General features: G+C 37.2%; 1 protein-coding gene across 1 annotated transcript; it reads left to right on the forward strand.

The window, feature by feature from the left end:
- Positions 1-11480: 11480 nt before the first annotated feature.
- LOC127765737 (formin-like protein 20) lies at positions 11481-15473 on the forward strand. The gene has a single exon (XM_052290682.1). The coding sequence runs from the start codon at positions 11728-11730 to the stop codon at positions 12595-12597; it is 870 nt and encodes a 289-aa protein (XP_052146642.1). The 5' UTR covers positions 11481-11727; the 3' UTR covers positions 12598-15473.
- Positions 15474-15902: the final 429 nt, after the last annotated feature.

The raw sequence follows: 15902 nt of genomic DNA on the forward strand, positions 1-15902 counted from the left end.
ATGTTCAATTTTTGAGAGGGAAAACAAATCCGGAAAATGCTTGTCAGAGTCATTTTTTTAAGATGGGATATAAATTCGAGAAGACCGTTCGTTCTCGGAGTCATAGTGAAGTGTCAACACTAGACAACTGTTCCAGATGAGAAACACAGTATTACGGTTATCTTGCGTCGTTAGCATGGATAGTAAAAACAAGAATAAATCGTTGATAGCTGCGTTTCCTCTGATAAAAAAAATAATTCTACATATGTCTCCAACATTAATGGGAGTTACTAGTTTGTAGTTGCAATCAAATACTAGAAAAGAAAAACACAGAGACAAATCAAATGAAACAACGGCATCGAGCATGCAGGGTCAAGTCTGAAATTGAGGCCATCCTGCTCGCACAAGAGAACAAAACAAAACAGGGATCAAATCGAACCATCCGGAGCCAATGGAACAAAAAAAAAAAAAACTATTCAGCTACCACTGCTACTCTCTAGTCTCAACCATGCAGAACAGCATTTCCAAATGTTGAATCCTCTCTAATAGCTACATGTTTCACTTATTTTTTAAATTTTAGTTTTGAAGTTAACTTTTAATCGTCGTTTATTTTACAATATTTACTTTTGAATCGTTAAGAATATGTATATAAAAGTTTTATCTATAAAGTATTTTTTATTACTATAAATCATATAAAGAAGCATAATAATAAGCGAAATGATGGAATTATGAATCGTCAAAGGTTAGTCTTAACCCGAGTAGAAGACGTGCACGTGCAATTTAAACCAATGCTATCTGCTGTAGACTGACTAATAGTTTGTCCGGTTCCTATCGTTTGGCCAAATACGAATAATACGCCATTCGACGTATTAGCATAATAATAATAATTTATAACTAAAACTTTTATATATACGTTCTCAGAGACTTAAGTACAAATGTTGAAAAATAAATTTCGATGGAAAAACTTAAAAACTGAGTTTGAAAATCTAAATTTTGACAGCGAGTGATGCCATATGGAGGAAACGATGGGGGCGTAATGACCAACTTCCTTTGCAACCTGACACACTTTAAGACTGATGGAGCCAAGCAAGCGCAACGCAAGTTCTTACATGTACCATTTTGATCAGGAAAGATGGCCTGGACAATGCAACAAACTAGTCTCCCATAGACAGATTATCAATCGCAATCAGTTCGTCTCTGCATCATTCCGTTAACCGCAAATCAATTCCTTCGGTGTTCCAGGGGTAGTACTAGCTACTAGCTAGACTACTTTGAATATTTCTCTTGGAAGTTTACTTTGTATAGTTCCAAAGTTTTTTTTCCAAACTTTCAACTTTTCATCGCATCAAACCTTTCATAAACATACACAACTTTTCAGTCACATCGTCTCCAATTTCAACCAAATTCTAAACTTTAGACCAATCTAAACACAGTCTAATGGCTGAAGAAGATGGCTTTTGTACTGTGACCACATATATTTCAGCAGTGTCATTATTAGTTTGCGTTGCAAAGCTACAACACTGACAAGAAAAACAGATTTTCGGTCAAACTTTTTTTGCTGTCCTACTGAGATCTTGCGCTTGCCGGTCAGAGGTTGAAGATGCTGCGTTATGATTCTACGTCGTTGAAACATGTGGAGAGCTATATCTATGATATCACACGAAGAAATGAACGAACAATTTGGTAAGCTATATGCGCAGGTGCACTGCTTAGAACCTCAGATTATACGGTTAATTAATTATATATTAGTCAAAGGAAGGTGGTGGCAGTATCACGTTGTCCTGCAGACTGCATCAGTCCAATACATGCTGTAACCATGTCTTTGTCTGAATTTGTCACACATTGCGCTGCTACTACCTCCGTGCCTTTGAAATCGACAGTTTTCAGTACATCTATATTTAATCATTAATTTTTTAAATTAAGTATTATTATAATAATGCCAAAAAGCCACAACTTATTAAGTACTCCCTGAATTATAAATGAAACTATATTTTAAGACAGAAAGTAGCTCCATTCAACTGTCTGCCACTCTCGCTCCCTTCCGCCCTTCTCCTGATATAAGGAAAAACTCACACATCTTCTTCATTTCCTTCTTTCCTGATACAAATTACTCTTACCCCTCTAGACATATCGGGGGTAAAAAAATTATCTTGATAATTTATTTACACCAATATTGGTTCTTTCGATAGGCTCTCAGCTCCCTTCTGATCTTAATTATCAATAGTGCAAAATCATTACTCCTATCTAGGTAACTGTAGCTGTGTAATGATCTTGAGAATATTTTCTCAGATAATGAAAGAATTTCATTAATAGAATAAATCTTGGAGATATGCATGGCTCACCTTTCTGTAAATAAATTTATTAGGGGATTCTTCTGTAGTTTCTCATGGATTTTTTTTTCTTTTGCATAGTTAGGTTGTACAGACTCCTAGCATGTTCCATCTATTCCAACACCAACAAAGCAACAGTACAAGCTATAGCTACAATATTATCATGGGCTTCTGGCCGCTGAAAATTTCCAAGCTGTTGTCTTAATCAATGGATTTATGGATGGATATGTGTACAATGGATTGGTCCACCAATGCACGGTGACAGGAAGATGCATATGAGCGAGTCTCTTTAATTTGGAACAGATAGATAGCAGAGACTGACTAACTGAATTTTTAAGTCGCGTGTGGTTAATTAATATCGCATCAATTTCAGCACCAGCTGGAGAATAGAGTACTGCACATATAGCTCAGATTTTGTTGTTCATCAAAAACCATTTTTGCTGAACCTGCCTTAATTTCTTTTTCTACAGCATGTGTGAAAGAGTTAGGGCATCCACAATGTGCATATAAAGTGGGCAGTAAGAAATAAAATACTACTACTACTAGGTTATATACATTGTGGAAGTAGTAATTAACAAATACTAGGTAATATGCTTACTACCTAGCCATAAGCAATAAACAAATGATTTCTCTCATTCCTCTCTCATGGCTAATGGTTGTGGGGTTCAGCTTACTACCCACTTTTATTATTTCACCATTGTGGTTACAACAACAACTAATACCCACTGACGCAGGGCCCACCCTTATTGATCTCAAAGTAGGTAGTAAACATTCGTGATGCTCTTAGGGAGTTAGAATTTCACAGATTCCATCTGCAACGCCCTCTTTTCTGAAGGAAAAAAAAATCCTTCCCAAGTCTGCCTCTTTTCACGGCTTCCATGCTTGTGGAACAAATCCCTTTATAGAAGATTCTACCTGCATTGAGAAAGACTCATGTCGGCTTGAAAGGTCCACTTTTATTTTTCAGCATAATAGCCGCTTGGCTTACATGAGCATATACTCGGTTAGCGTATAATTAATTAAGTGTCACTAGCTATTATAAATTTAAAATAAATTTACTTAATTTTTAAAAGAGACTTATATATTGATATTTTTTAAAAACACACCATTTAGTGTCTTGGGAGCCTACGATAATTTAGGACTTCTTTGGAAGGAAACATAAGTTTCGCGTGCACACTCTGTACACACGAATTAACAAATATCGTCGAAAAATTTAGAAAAATTTGTGCATATATTTTTAATAGTATTATACCTACGATAAAAATCTTAACCTCAAATTCACTATATTTTAGGTATAAAAATATAACAGGTTTAAGATTATAAATCTATCAGAATTTTATCTTTTTTTCTCTTTATGTATAATGAATTCGAAAATGAAACTTTACATGTATATGTAATATTGTTGATAGTATATGTATGGATTAGGAAAGAACTCATATATAGATTTGAGATGATTCAGGTGTAGTTTTATTTCTTAATGAAATCTTCCCATTATCTTTAAAAAAAAAACTCGAGAGGACCGGCCATTAATGATCTTGAGAGTTCCAGATATCGATCGAGAGCCATGCTTGAATATGATCGACATGGCCTACTGGCAACAGCCAGTAAATAATAAAATCGCTCAAGAGCATCATCCCTCGTTTTTATTATATTTTAGCCCTTTTAAAAGCTTATTTTATAAACTGGCCGTTAGCAAATACTTATGCAACAAAGCAGTCTCTCGAGTCGGCGTTGGCACCCTGGGCTGCCACGTCTCCGTTGCTGACATGCTATACCTCAAACATCAACGGCTATGACGCCGATCTCAATTATTTATTTGAGGGTTTCTCTCTGTATTTTAAATAGCCAACTATTTTAGTGGTAGACCCTTGCAAACCGTTAATAAAAAAACTAAATGAGACTATAGTAGCTAATAGCGGCTAAATCGTAGTGAAAACAAATAGCTATAGTGTTATAACCGGAGATTTAAAACCTTGATTTCTCTATAACATACTACCCCATCCTAAAATGTAATAACTTTTACCTATGAATCTGAATACACAGTTGTCCAGATTCATAGCTAAAAATACTTATATTTTGGGATGGAGAAAGTAAGTTTTTATCAGGTGTCTATTTACGAAATAGGTTCTCAGAGAGGGTTAAATGTAAAAGAATTTCAGAGCATCAGGCCCTGCAGGTTGCCGGGACAATCGATCGATTAATCGAATTGGCCGGGCGCTTGTGCGTAAAGCTAGCAATCATTCCTGCAGGACCAATGTTAGTATCCACTGCGAGCGAGTACACTCGTCGATTATTGCAACCCCTACTTTGGCGCAATGGATTAATTATTATTGTTTGTTGCATCTTTTGCAATCCACAGTGCAGCTAGTAGTAGTACCATCTTTTGCAGATCTAGCAGTAAAGTAAAATCCCTAATCTTCCTCGAATTAATATCTAGATAAAGATTGCATTCTTTTTATGGTCTTTTGATGCGTGCCGCTCCATCTATACAAAACTTTTAGTAATTTTTCATAATTTTACAAAACTTTTATGTATGATTTTCACGAGTTTTTAGTGCTTAGCTCGTTTTCACCGGATATGTACTCTATATACCTACCTATATAAGTACCCCTCCGTCCCATTTAAAAAAACGAAAATTTTGAAAATACAATTAAAAAACGTATGTCACGCATAAATCGTCCGTTTAAAGTTGGAATTCCATCTTTAATCTTCTGTTTTATTTTAAAAATGATTTTTTTAAAAAAATATGTCATGCATAAGTCACTATTTATATTTTATCATCCAATAACAATAAAAACACTAATCATAAAAAAAATTCTAAATAAGACGATGATCAAAGTTAGATAGAAAAAAAATTGATGGTTCCGTTTAAAATGGGGAGTAAGTAATTAGAGTTAGAGTAAGAAATTTGTCCTTCCTTCAAAAAAAAGAAAGAGAGAGAGAGATAGAGAGAAAGAGAGCATAAATTTGTCCTGACAATTTGCAGCATGGGCAGTACCAGCTATCACCCATTAATTTCAAAAACATATTTTGATTTTTTTTTTGGGGTGGGGGGGAGGCGGGTGGGGTTGAAGGTTGAGGAAGGAAAGAGAAGAAAATTCTGATTTAGATTAGGTAAGCCTGTCAAGTACAGATAATGCAGCGCTATCAGCTCGCTTTTCCTTAATTGGAGGTGTTCAGTATGATTCACCTTTTGAGCCATCTTAAAATTATATTTACTTCTAGAGTTTTTCCGGGATTAAAAAGCAGGGTGAAATTAAATGAGAGATCGATAATTGTGACTATTTAAGATGAGAGAGCAGCAAAGAAGTTGCTATATTCAGGTACAAATTTTAATCACTAGATGTTTCCTATAATTTGTGACGAATGGAGTAATACTCTGCTCTAGATGTGTGTTATTGAAAACTCAGATGAGCTGATGAAGTTATTATTTATATATTCGATTAGGGGGTTATGTGTAACACGTACGGTAACCTATCGAAATGAAATTATTAGAATTTATGTCTGGTATAATATGATCTACTATCTTTATTTGGTATACATGGTTGCTGGGATATTATCTTAACTAATTACAACCACTCCATTTAATTCCACCTTTTTTTAATCATCATACAAAGCTAGCTACAACAATTTTTATAATATTATATCAATAATCAAAGTTGTATCAATACAGATATCTATTAGGGAAAACTAAGAAACAATTATCCTGAAATTATAATGTTATCTCAATCTGGGAATTTTTCCCCCAACATATATAGACATTTAACTGCATATATATGGGCATTTTGCCAAGATATACATCCTTAGCCAAGAATTTTTTTAGGGCATAGTGTAGCACGGAGACGATCGACCAAAGGCTCTAGCTCTAGCAAATAAAAACGTTGTTTTGCATGCTATTCTTTAAATTCATGTATTTTCTTGTCCTTCAGTCTGGAGCCCATATATTTCATTTCCTATATCCCTGTATTTTTCTCTCTGTTGTAGATATTGCAAACAAAGGCTCTGTTCGTTCTGGCGAGATAGGGGAGATTGAGTCTTGTTTTTCACGCGCACGCTTTTCAAACTACTAAACGATGTATTTTTTGCAAAAAATTTCTATAGGAAAGTTGCTTTAAAAAATCATATTAATCCATTTTTGAAATTTAAAATAGTTAATACTCAATTAATCATGAGCTAATGGCTCACCTCGTTTTGCGTATCTTCCCAATCTCTCCAATCTCTTACTCCTCAAACACACCCAAAAACTAAGTGTACAATCAGCATACGTGTGACTAGTGCATATTCAGGCACAACTAGCACTTGTCACACCCACATGGTAAGAAGCCTTTGTTCGGAAGTTCCCAACTCTCTTACTTCGTTTTTCGCGCGCATGCTTTTCAAATTGTTAAATGGTATGTTTTTTTTTCAAAAGTTAGCTATTTTTTTAAAAAATAGCTAATACTTAATTAATCACGCGCTAATGGATTGCTCCCTTTTTCGCGAGCACTATTCCGGATGGGAACAGCCAGCAGCGAACAGACCCTAAGTACGGTGATCGGTGGATGTGGCAGAGTTGGATGTGAGTTGTGTGATCGATCCAGAAATCGTCTCCAGGTCCGTCACGATCTATAACTAGCTATATAGCTAGCCAGCTTGTTGACCGTTGGTTATTTCCTTCACTAAAATAATGAAAAGGCATATTTTCATGGTGGATGAGCTTGAAGAGAGTGTGTATGGTCTCACCACCTCATCTTCCTTTGGGACATCTCGAATATGTATGGATCGATGGTGTCTTGTTCAGAGAGATTGAAAGGTGTAAGGTTGCTGGTCGTTGAACCACGCACGTAGTATATATATACAAGAGCTAGCGTTGGTTGCACCTACGACTAGCAATGCATGCTAGCTAGCTTGCACGGAAACTATATTTACACGCAACCACTCCTACATACTACCTCCGTCTCAAAATATAATAACTTTTAGTTATAAATCTGGACACATATTTTGCTAAAAATATTTTATATTTTAGGACGGATAGAGTATTTGGTAGTTAGGGCACTACTCTCACATATTTATAGCCATTTCCATGCATATATATTCACATTATATACCAAGAAACATTAGTAGAAATAATAGCTCTCAATTAAATTGCACGAAAACAAACTCCCTCTAGCAAAAACATTTGGCATTTATGATAAGATTTGATCAAACTTAATTTAAAAAATATATAACAATCAACTTTATATTAAAATAAAATGATTAGTATTTTAGAAATTATTGATGGTATTTGAAAAGTTTGACCGAATATTGTTCTGAACGTCAAACATTTTTTACCGGAGGGAGTAATGTGTTATAGAGTGGATATACTATATTATGTGGCGCTCACACATTCAAAACAAAATTTCCATAACAACTGCCATATTTTTTGTACACATAAGAATGCATGGATAAAGAGGTTCTTCTAGTCCAGTAATATTAGGCAATTTGATATCATCCATGAGTTTTGTGTTAAAATTACTTATACATTGTTTAATTTACCTTTATTCTCTATCTAATTTAAGGGAATAATGTCGCTGTTAATTAGTGACACATTGACGAAACATGTTTCGATTGACTTATTCGGATACGCCGGTTTTATTCTGACTTTACCTACCATGTTTTTACACTACCTTTTCTTTATCAAGCTAACCACAATTTTAAGGGAAAATTTTATATTATTAACAGGTTTATACACACCCACACACATCAAGTGTATTTCTATCTTACAATGATATAAGTATATAATATGCGATGTTAATTCAATGTGATCAACAAGATTTAAGAGCTTGTTCATTTCTAATTAATATTTTGCAAAATAACTAAGTTATTTGAAAATTTGGATCTATCCTTTAATTTGTTTTTGGGAATAAATTAACCTAACTATATAGCTACTAGCTAGCTAACTAGTCCTTCGTTGAATTAAATTATTAGCACAGTACATTATAAATATAATAGATATATCATACGTGCACATCAAATGCCTTTATTCCATCAGAAAACCAAAAAAAAATATTTTTTTTAAAATAATAGAACAATAAATTATATCTTTGCATCATTCATGCATGCATGGCTGGCTAAATAATAAAGTCTCTTAATTTGTATATCGTGTAGTACACACACCACATTTTATTCAGACTTTATATATACACGCATTGTTAATTAGTAGAGTAGTGTCATGCCAGCTCACAAAACACACTATTATTCTTTACGAACCATGACACATATATCACCGGTGTATTGGATGTACGTACGGAGTCTGATTAATTATATAGACCGTATTCTTCGTACTTGGTAGCAGCTGTTGCTGGACGTACTGCGCATACATATACGCTCATACTTGTTGACTAATTTGTTTGGACCGTACGTATAAAAACTTTAATGTGATGTTATCAAATAGGAGCTGATTTAGTTCAATTAATTAATTCCTTCCACATCTAATTTAAATGAGCCAATGGCACAACGATTCCTAAACGAATAGAAATCAAAACAGTCAAAATACTCCCTTTTTATATATAGGGTTAATTTCATCCATGCCATTGCAACTTTACCAATTTAGAAAAATATTATTGTTATTCGCAATATCAGCTGGGTGTCATTGAAATTTTTTAAATTAGAACTGTGGTATATCGCCGTCACGTTTCCCATCTTCTTCCATGTTCTTCCTTCTCTTTTTCTACTCTCCTTGCTTCTCTTCTTTTCTTCTCCCGGTCGACCGTGTCTGTTGCTCCTCGATGAACCGCTGCCACGCCTGCTACTCCTCCCCTAACCTCCCCAGCATGCTCCCTGGTCGCTGCCGCCTCCATCTTCACCTCATCCTCCTCACACGAGCTTCGGAAAAGGCGGATCCAGGCGCACGTGTGCTCCCCGGCTGACGCTACCACCATCTTCACAACCCTCTCCTTGTGCAAGCTCTGGGAAAGCCGGATCCAGGCGTCGCCGCCATCTTCACCTCCTACTCCTCCTTGTGCAAGCTCCGAGGAGGCTGGATCCAAAGCGCTACCACCATCTTCACCTCCTCCTCGCGCGAGCTCTAGGGAGATTGGATCCAAGGCGCCGCCGCCATCTTCACCTCCTCCACCGCCCTCATCGCTTGTTGCTCCGCATCCACGCAACAACGCTCAAGGTGGAGGGGGAAGCGGATGGAGAGGTGATGGTGGTCGCCACCAGCGTCGCTTGCTGCTCCACCTTCGTGTCCTTCAAGGGCGTCGGTTGCCACGAATGCCACCCTCATCGGTTGCTGCTCCGCTGTCCCAAAAAGCGCCCTCATCGCGCTGTCCCTCTCTGTCGTCGACCTCTCCCACTCCCTAGGCTTTGGTGTTGCCAGCCTTGCCCGCTTCACCGGCCCCTCGATGGGGAGAAGAAGGAAGAATATGGAAGGAATAGAAAATGTGACGGGGTGGGCATGGTTCCAATCTTGCAAAATTTCAATTCTATCTATTCCCTCCGTTTCATAATGTAAGTCATTCTAGAATTTCCGCCACATTCATATTGATGTTAATAAATCTAGACATATATATATCTATTTAGATTTATTAACATCAATATGAATGTGGAAAATGCTAGAATGACTTGCATTGTGAAACAGAGAAAGTAGTTGATATCATGAATAGTAATGGTATTTTTCTAAGTCGGCCAAGTTGCAATTGCGTTGATCAAATTAACCCTTTTTTACAGGACGCAGTTGACTTTAATGGGATATAACGACCTTTGATTAAAAAAATATGTAGATATTATTTATTTTGTTGTAACCTTTTTATCATCAAAGGAAGTAAGGCATATATTTTTATATATCTATACTTTTTTTTAATTGATGAAAAATTAAATATTATGTTCAAAATTCAAGCACCATATATATATATTTAAAAATAGAGGAGTATATTATAGAGGAAAACTGAAATTTTCTTTGGAAAAGTAAAAATTGCACCGAACCATCGATCGGTTCATTTTTAATAATATCGATCGATATATAGAGAGGCGGCTAGACCTAATAAGCTAGCTGGAAGAAAACTTACGATGCTGTACATGCAGCAAAGCAGCTACTGTGGGAGAGACAGATCGACGCATGTGCAAGCTAATTTAGCTATAGGTACTATATACCCTCCGTCACAATCGTGCTTCCACTGTCAGCTTTCATTTTTTGTTACGATCGGTTGCCATGTATGACATTTTGTTTTTGCACATGCCTAATTAAACACATAATACACGTTTTATTTATCAGTTATATATGTAGGCAAAATATACTAACGCAAGTCAACAAAAACAAGCATACAGATCATATATCTCATAAATAAGACCATCATGTCCTTTTTCAGCATAGTAAGCTAACTATTGTCATGGTGTCAACATAGCGTGGATGAATGTCAATATAGATGGACCATATATTGAGCACATTATATATAAGCAGTTGCGCGAGATGTATGTCTAAATCATAAGAGTCAATTAATCTCGCAACTTTTTATTTGTAAAAACTGATATGCTGACTATATTTATAAATATATTAATTGTTGTGAAACTATACCAGTTTAATTGTAATGATTGTGTATCGACTGTATGTATCCACGTAAACCCCATGCATTCTTGACGCTGAATTTAAAAGAATAAATTTTATAAAACCTTATGTTCTATGGTAAAAGACATAGAAAATATATTATGAATTATGATATATAACCACACAGGTTTCATAGTTCAAGTATTATTTCATATTTAAAGCTCTACCTTTTCCCAAATCTCGATTAATTTAGTATACCTGAAACGATATTAATTATTTTAAGTATCAAAGAGTTAAATTAATCAACAACCTAAATAAGGAAAAAAATAAAAATTTCATATACACTTTATATTTTAAACTTTAAGTAATGCATGCTTAACATCTATGGTAATAGGGTTTTATGAAATTTTAGTACCATAAAATATGAGATTTACTGAATTTTACTCTTTTTTAAAAAAGGGTAGTTTATTCCCTTGATAAAGGAAATTAATTAAAGAATATATAATTATTGTTACTACCCTTATTTGATCCCATCTCCCTAGCCAGATTCACCACAACAACTCTGGAAGCCAAAGAAAAGTAGTAGATGCAAAAGGAAAAGGAGAAGTTGGCAGCTTGATAGATAGCCTAAGCTTCTCTCCCCCCCCCCCCCCCCCCCCCTCACCACCACTCCCACATTTCTTCCATCCCTACTCATCAACCTCACCCCTCTCTCCCTTTCTAGCTTGTTCATCAAACTCCCATATCACCAACATCAAAGATCTCATCCATATAGATCAACCTCTACCCTAGCTACATCACCCTTTCTTCTTCCACACCAAATTAATTAACCCTATCTCTCGATCTCTCCCTCTCTTCTTTCTTCCATTGCACCTAGCTTTCATCTTCTTCTCTTCTTCTTCTTCCTCTCCGGCCATGGCGTCCACCAGCGACAGCCTCCCTTCGTCGCCGTCACTGCCCACCACCGCCGGCCTCGACGCCGCCGGTGGCGGCGACCAAGAATTCTCCTCCTACCAGCACCACCAGAGTCTCTTCCTGCCATCCTCCTCCTCCTCCTACCTCGACTCACCCTTCCATGGCCTCCTCCACACCTCCTCCTCATCCTCCGCCGCCATGTCCCCCTCGCAGGCGCCGCCGCCGCACCCTCCCCCTCCGGCGCCGACGTCCAACAACAAGCCGCCCAAGAAGCGGCCCAGAGCGTCCCGCCGCCCGCCCACCACCGTGCTCACCACCGACACCTCCAACTTCCGCGCCATGGTGCAGGAGTTCACCGGCTTCCCCGCCCCGCCCTTCGCCGCCGCGCCGCCACCCGCCGTCCGCCCTCGCCTCCTGGGCGGCGTCGGCGGCGGCCACCAGCTCCCTCCCTTCTTGCTTCGCCCCTCCCCGCTCAAGTACACGCACAGCCACCCCACGCCGCCGCCGCCGCCGCCGCCGCTACACCACCAGGCTTGCACCACCACCTCCTTCCTCGGCAACGCCGCCGCCGCCACCACCAGCACGAGCTCTCTCGTCGACGCGCTCGCGCTGTTCGCCAAGAGCAACGTGATGGTGGCGCCGCCGCCGCCGCCGCCAACCTCCGCCGCCGCCTCGTCCAGCGCCGATCAGTACCACCACCACCACGGCATGACGATGGGTGGTCTATTCAACCCGTTCGACGACTACGAGGCCGCGGCGGCGGCCGCCGCCGCGGAAGGCGACAAGGTTGTGCACGGCGGCGCCGGCCATGGCGGCTTCTTCTCCCCCTTGGGCGCCGGCGCCGGCGACGACAAGTACGACCGGCACTAGCGCGCGCCGCCGCGTGTACGTATCTCTCTCTCTCTCTCGATCTCTCGATCTCTAAAACCTCTGTGTGTTTTTGCGTGTGGATCGAGAGATCAATCAATCGATCGATCGATGGAGAAATTAAGAGAAGCATTTGGATTATGGATAGCTAAGCTAAGTTAATGAAGCTGAGCTAGCTTCTACTACTTGGCCACTGCAACTGTGTTGGCATTTGTTGTGAGGAGTTGATTAATTTCTTGTTAGTAATTTGGTTTTGAGATGATACGATGCATGTAAATAAATTTCATTTTGGGTTTTTTTTTTTACTCGCTCGATCCAACTTTTTCTTGTTTTTTTTGGTATTATTTAATTTCTTCCCGTGTGTGAATTTTTGGTGCAAATTTATTGAATTAAACGGAATTAAGCTATAGGGAAGATATATGCGTGCATTTCCCCTGAAAGATTCATAGATTGTTCGTAGAAAAATTAAATATGCAGACTTGTAAAAGGTCATTGTGTTCGGTTTCCATCGCTAGCGAGAGAGAGCTAGCCACCAAGAGTGTACGTCCTTATCGAGATGAGAGATGAAATCATCCAACTGAGATCCTTCAGTTTAATTTCCCTTCAATTTCTATCGGTTTTTGGATGGATGTATATGCATGCCGTACATTCTGTGAAAGCTATATGGTTATTTCTAGCTAGCTAGTAGATTTCTTGGTGCGTCGTCTTGTCTATTAATTTGGATCTTGGAGTTGGCTTATATGAATTTTTGCAAGTTGAAACTCAAAGTGTAAACTGTTGCGCGAGTGAGAAATTCATCTAAGTCGTTTGAGTTCTAATTAAATATTCTCATCTCTGGTCAATGATACTGCTTAATTATGGACCAATATGAATCCATGCTTCTCTTGAGATTTCAGCTTGTGCGCTGTTTGGTGTTTTAATTTGATTGAAATGTGAACCGCTGTTAATTTTGATACATGCATGTATGCACATGGAGGCTTGATCACAATAATATATATGTAAGTTAAACATGTCTTTGCAAAAAAAAAAGTATGTAAAACATGCATGAATATGCATATGGTTTTTTTATCAAAATGCAAAACTCATAACCAATTAAGTGCATTAGAATTTGGGCCGTAAAATTGCCTAAAGAATTGCTTGATGAATATGATTCACTAGTTTCTGCAGATTCAGTGTCTGTGATCTGTGTTAATTACTAGCTATGTTACGACTACTGATAGGTGCAAACTTATTAATTCTTGAATGCACACGCTGTGTTTAATTTCATTAATAATAATATTGGTGCTTAATTATATATGCTGGCTACTAATTGTGTTTCGTCTATTAGGACTAATATATTGTGTGAGTCTCATTTGGAACAAGGTCTTCTTTGGTTTTGGCTTTGTTTGGAAGACATAAATTAATTAGACACAAAACATATATTAATTTTAGTTCCTAAAAGAATGAAGATAAAATCCAATGAAGTATAATGCCGCAGGCTAATTTTTTTTCATTAATTTAATTAATATACTGGGGTTGTTTTCTCACTTCAATACCTCTTAAATCAACTTTTTCACCAATCTCTCTGATCTTGCTAGCTAGTTAGCTAGGTGTTGTGCTCCTAGCTTTATCTATCCACTGTTTTGATCTGATCTTCTTTATTCGCACGTACTGTGTCTTGAACCGTGTCTTAACATTGATGAAACTAATAATTGTTCAATCTCTTGATTTGAGAGCTATCCAGACAAAATTAAGAAATTTAATTCAAAAGGAAATCAGTGGACGACAACACTTGAAAATTCTCTTTGAAATTACCACTGGTACTAGAGCACATTTAATCTATAAATTATTGTGATCATATAGTATAAATTAACGCAGCCATATTTATCATCATTTAATCATATGTACTTGTAAGAATTTCAATACTAACATACTATTTGCCTATTGAAATGTTTACTAGCTACAATTAATGTACGTGTGCCATCACGTGTGCATACGCAAAACTATTTAAGAGATGATGTACGCATACACAGTACCACAGTAGCTAGCCTTATCTTTCTCCTTTTTTTTAACACATATTCACATAACGTAATGTCATATATATAGTACTATAAATTAAAAGGTTTGTGTGAAAAATGCTTCAAAAACTGTATCCTCTTGTTAGAAAAAAATATTTAGTATTGAAATGATTCTCAAAATTGCTTCTTTTTGTGTAGCTATACAAACTTAGATATTTTTTTAGGTGAAAAACTATCAAATATAGTTATAGATAATCAAAATATAATCACATTTAACTTATATACTCCCTCCGTCTCATAAAAAAACGAATCTACTACTGGATGCGACATATTCTAGTACAATGAATCTAGACATATGTATGTCTAGATTCGTAGTAGTAGGATGTGTCACATCCGGTATTATGTTGGTTTTGTATGGGACGGAGGGAGTATGTAACAGGCATACAGTTAGTTAGTACAGTAACTGTTAGTATACTATGGCCCTGTTCGTTTCTGCTTGTAGCAAAGGATAAAATTTTAGATTATCGTGGCACGCTTTTCAAATTGCTAAACAGTGCGTTTTGTGCGAAAACTTTCTATATGAAAGTTGCTCTAAAATATCAGATTAATCAATTTTTAAGTTTGTAATAATTAAAACTCAATTAATCACACGTTATTATCACCTTGTTTTACATGAAACAATTAATCTTCATCTTCATCTTTAGGAAATTCAAACACCACCTGTGTAGTGTGTGCTTCCAAACGCTAGGACACGGGTTCAACTCCCTTCCTCCACGCACTCTCGTCAATTTTTTTTCTCGCCCCACATGGATCTCGAGACGATCCAATGGCTGTAAATTCGAAAGGTTTGAAAAGAAAATTCTATCGAATGATTTTTACGCATTCCCTTTTCTTATATTTTCAGTGCTAAAATTAATGTACTAGCTAGTTGTGTTGCAACGCGCGAGCCAATGGATGAAATGATTGTACGCACAACGTACTCTGAAATGATATGAAACTGTTGTTTTCTTCACAAGAGTTGGAGAATACACGCAAGGATCAAGTGGATGAACGACCGCCTCATCAATTATTTTTACATATAATAATACTGAGTACATATATATATGTCTTAGCCATATATTCGTCTGCGCACAATTTGAAAACTTTGTGCGCAGATATATATATGCTCACAAGATTTTAAAAAAAAACTCAAGGGATTAATATGTACCCCTCCGTCCAAAAAAAGACCAATTCTACCTATGAATAGACATATATGTGTCCAGATTCATAGCTAGGAATTCATTTTTTTTTTACGGAGTAGTACTTAATTAC

This window comes from Oryza glaberrima, chromosome 3 (genome assembly GCF_000147395.1).
Source record: "Oryza glaberrima chromosome 3, OglaRS2, whole genome shotgun sequence".
Lineage (NCBI taxonomy): Eukaryota > Viridiplantae > Streptophyta > Magnoliopsida > Poales > Poaceae > Oryza > Oryza glaberrima.

What these genes read in the sequence shown, in the direction of transcription:
- LOC127765737 (XM_052290682.1), top strand. Translation starts at nt 11,728, where the DNA reads ATGGCGTCCACCAGCGACAGCCTCCCTTCGTCGCCGTCACTGCCCACC.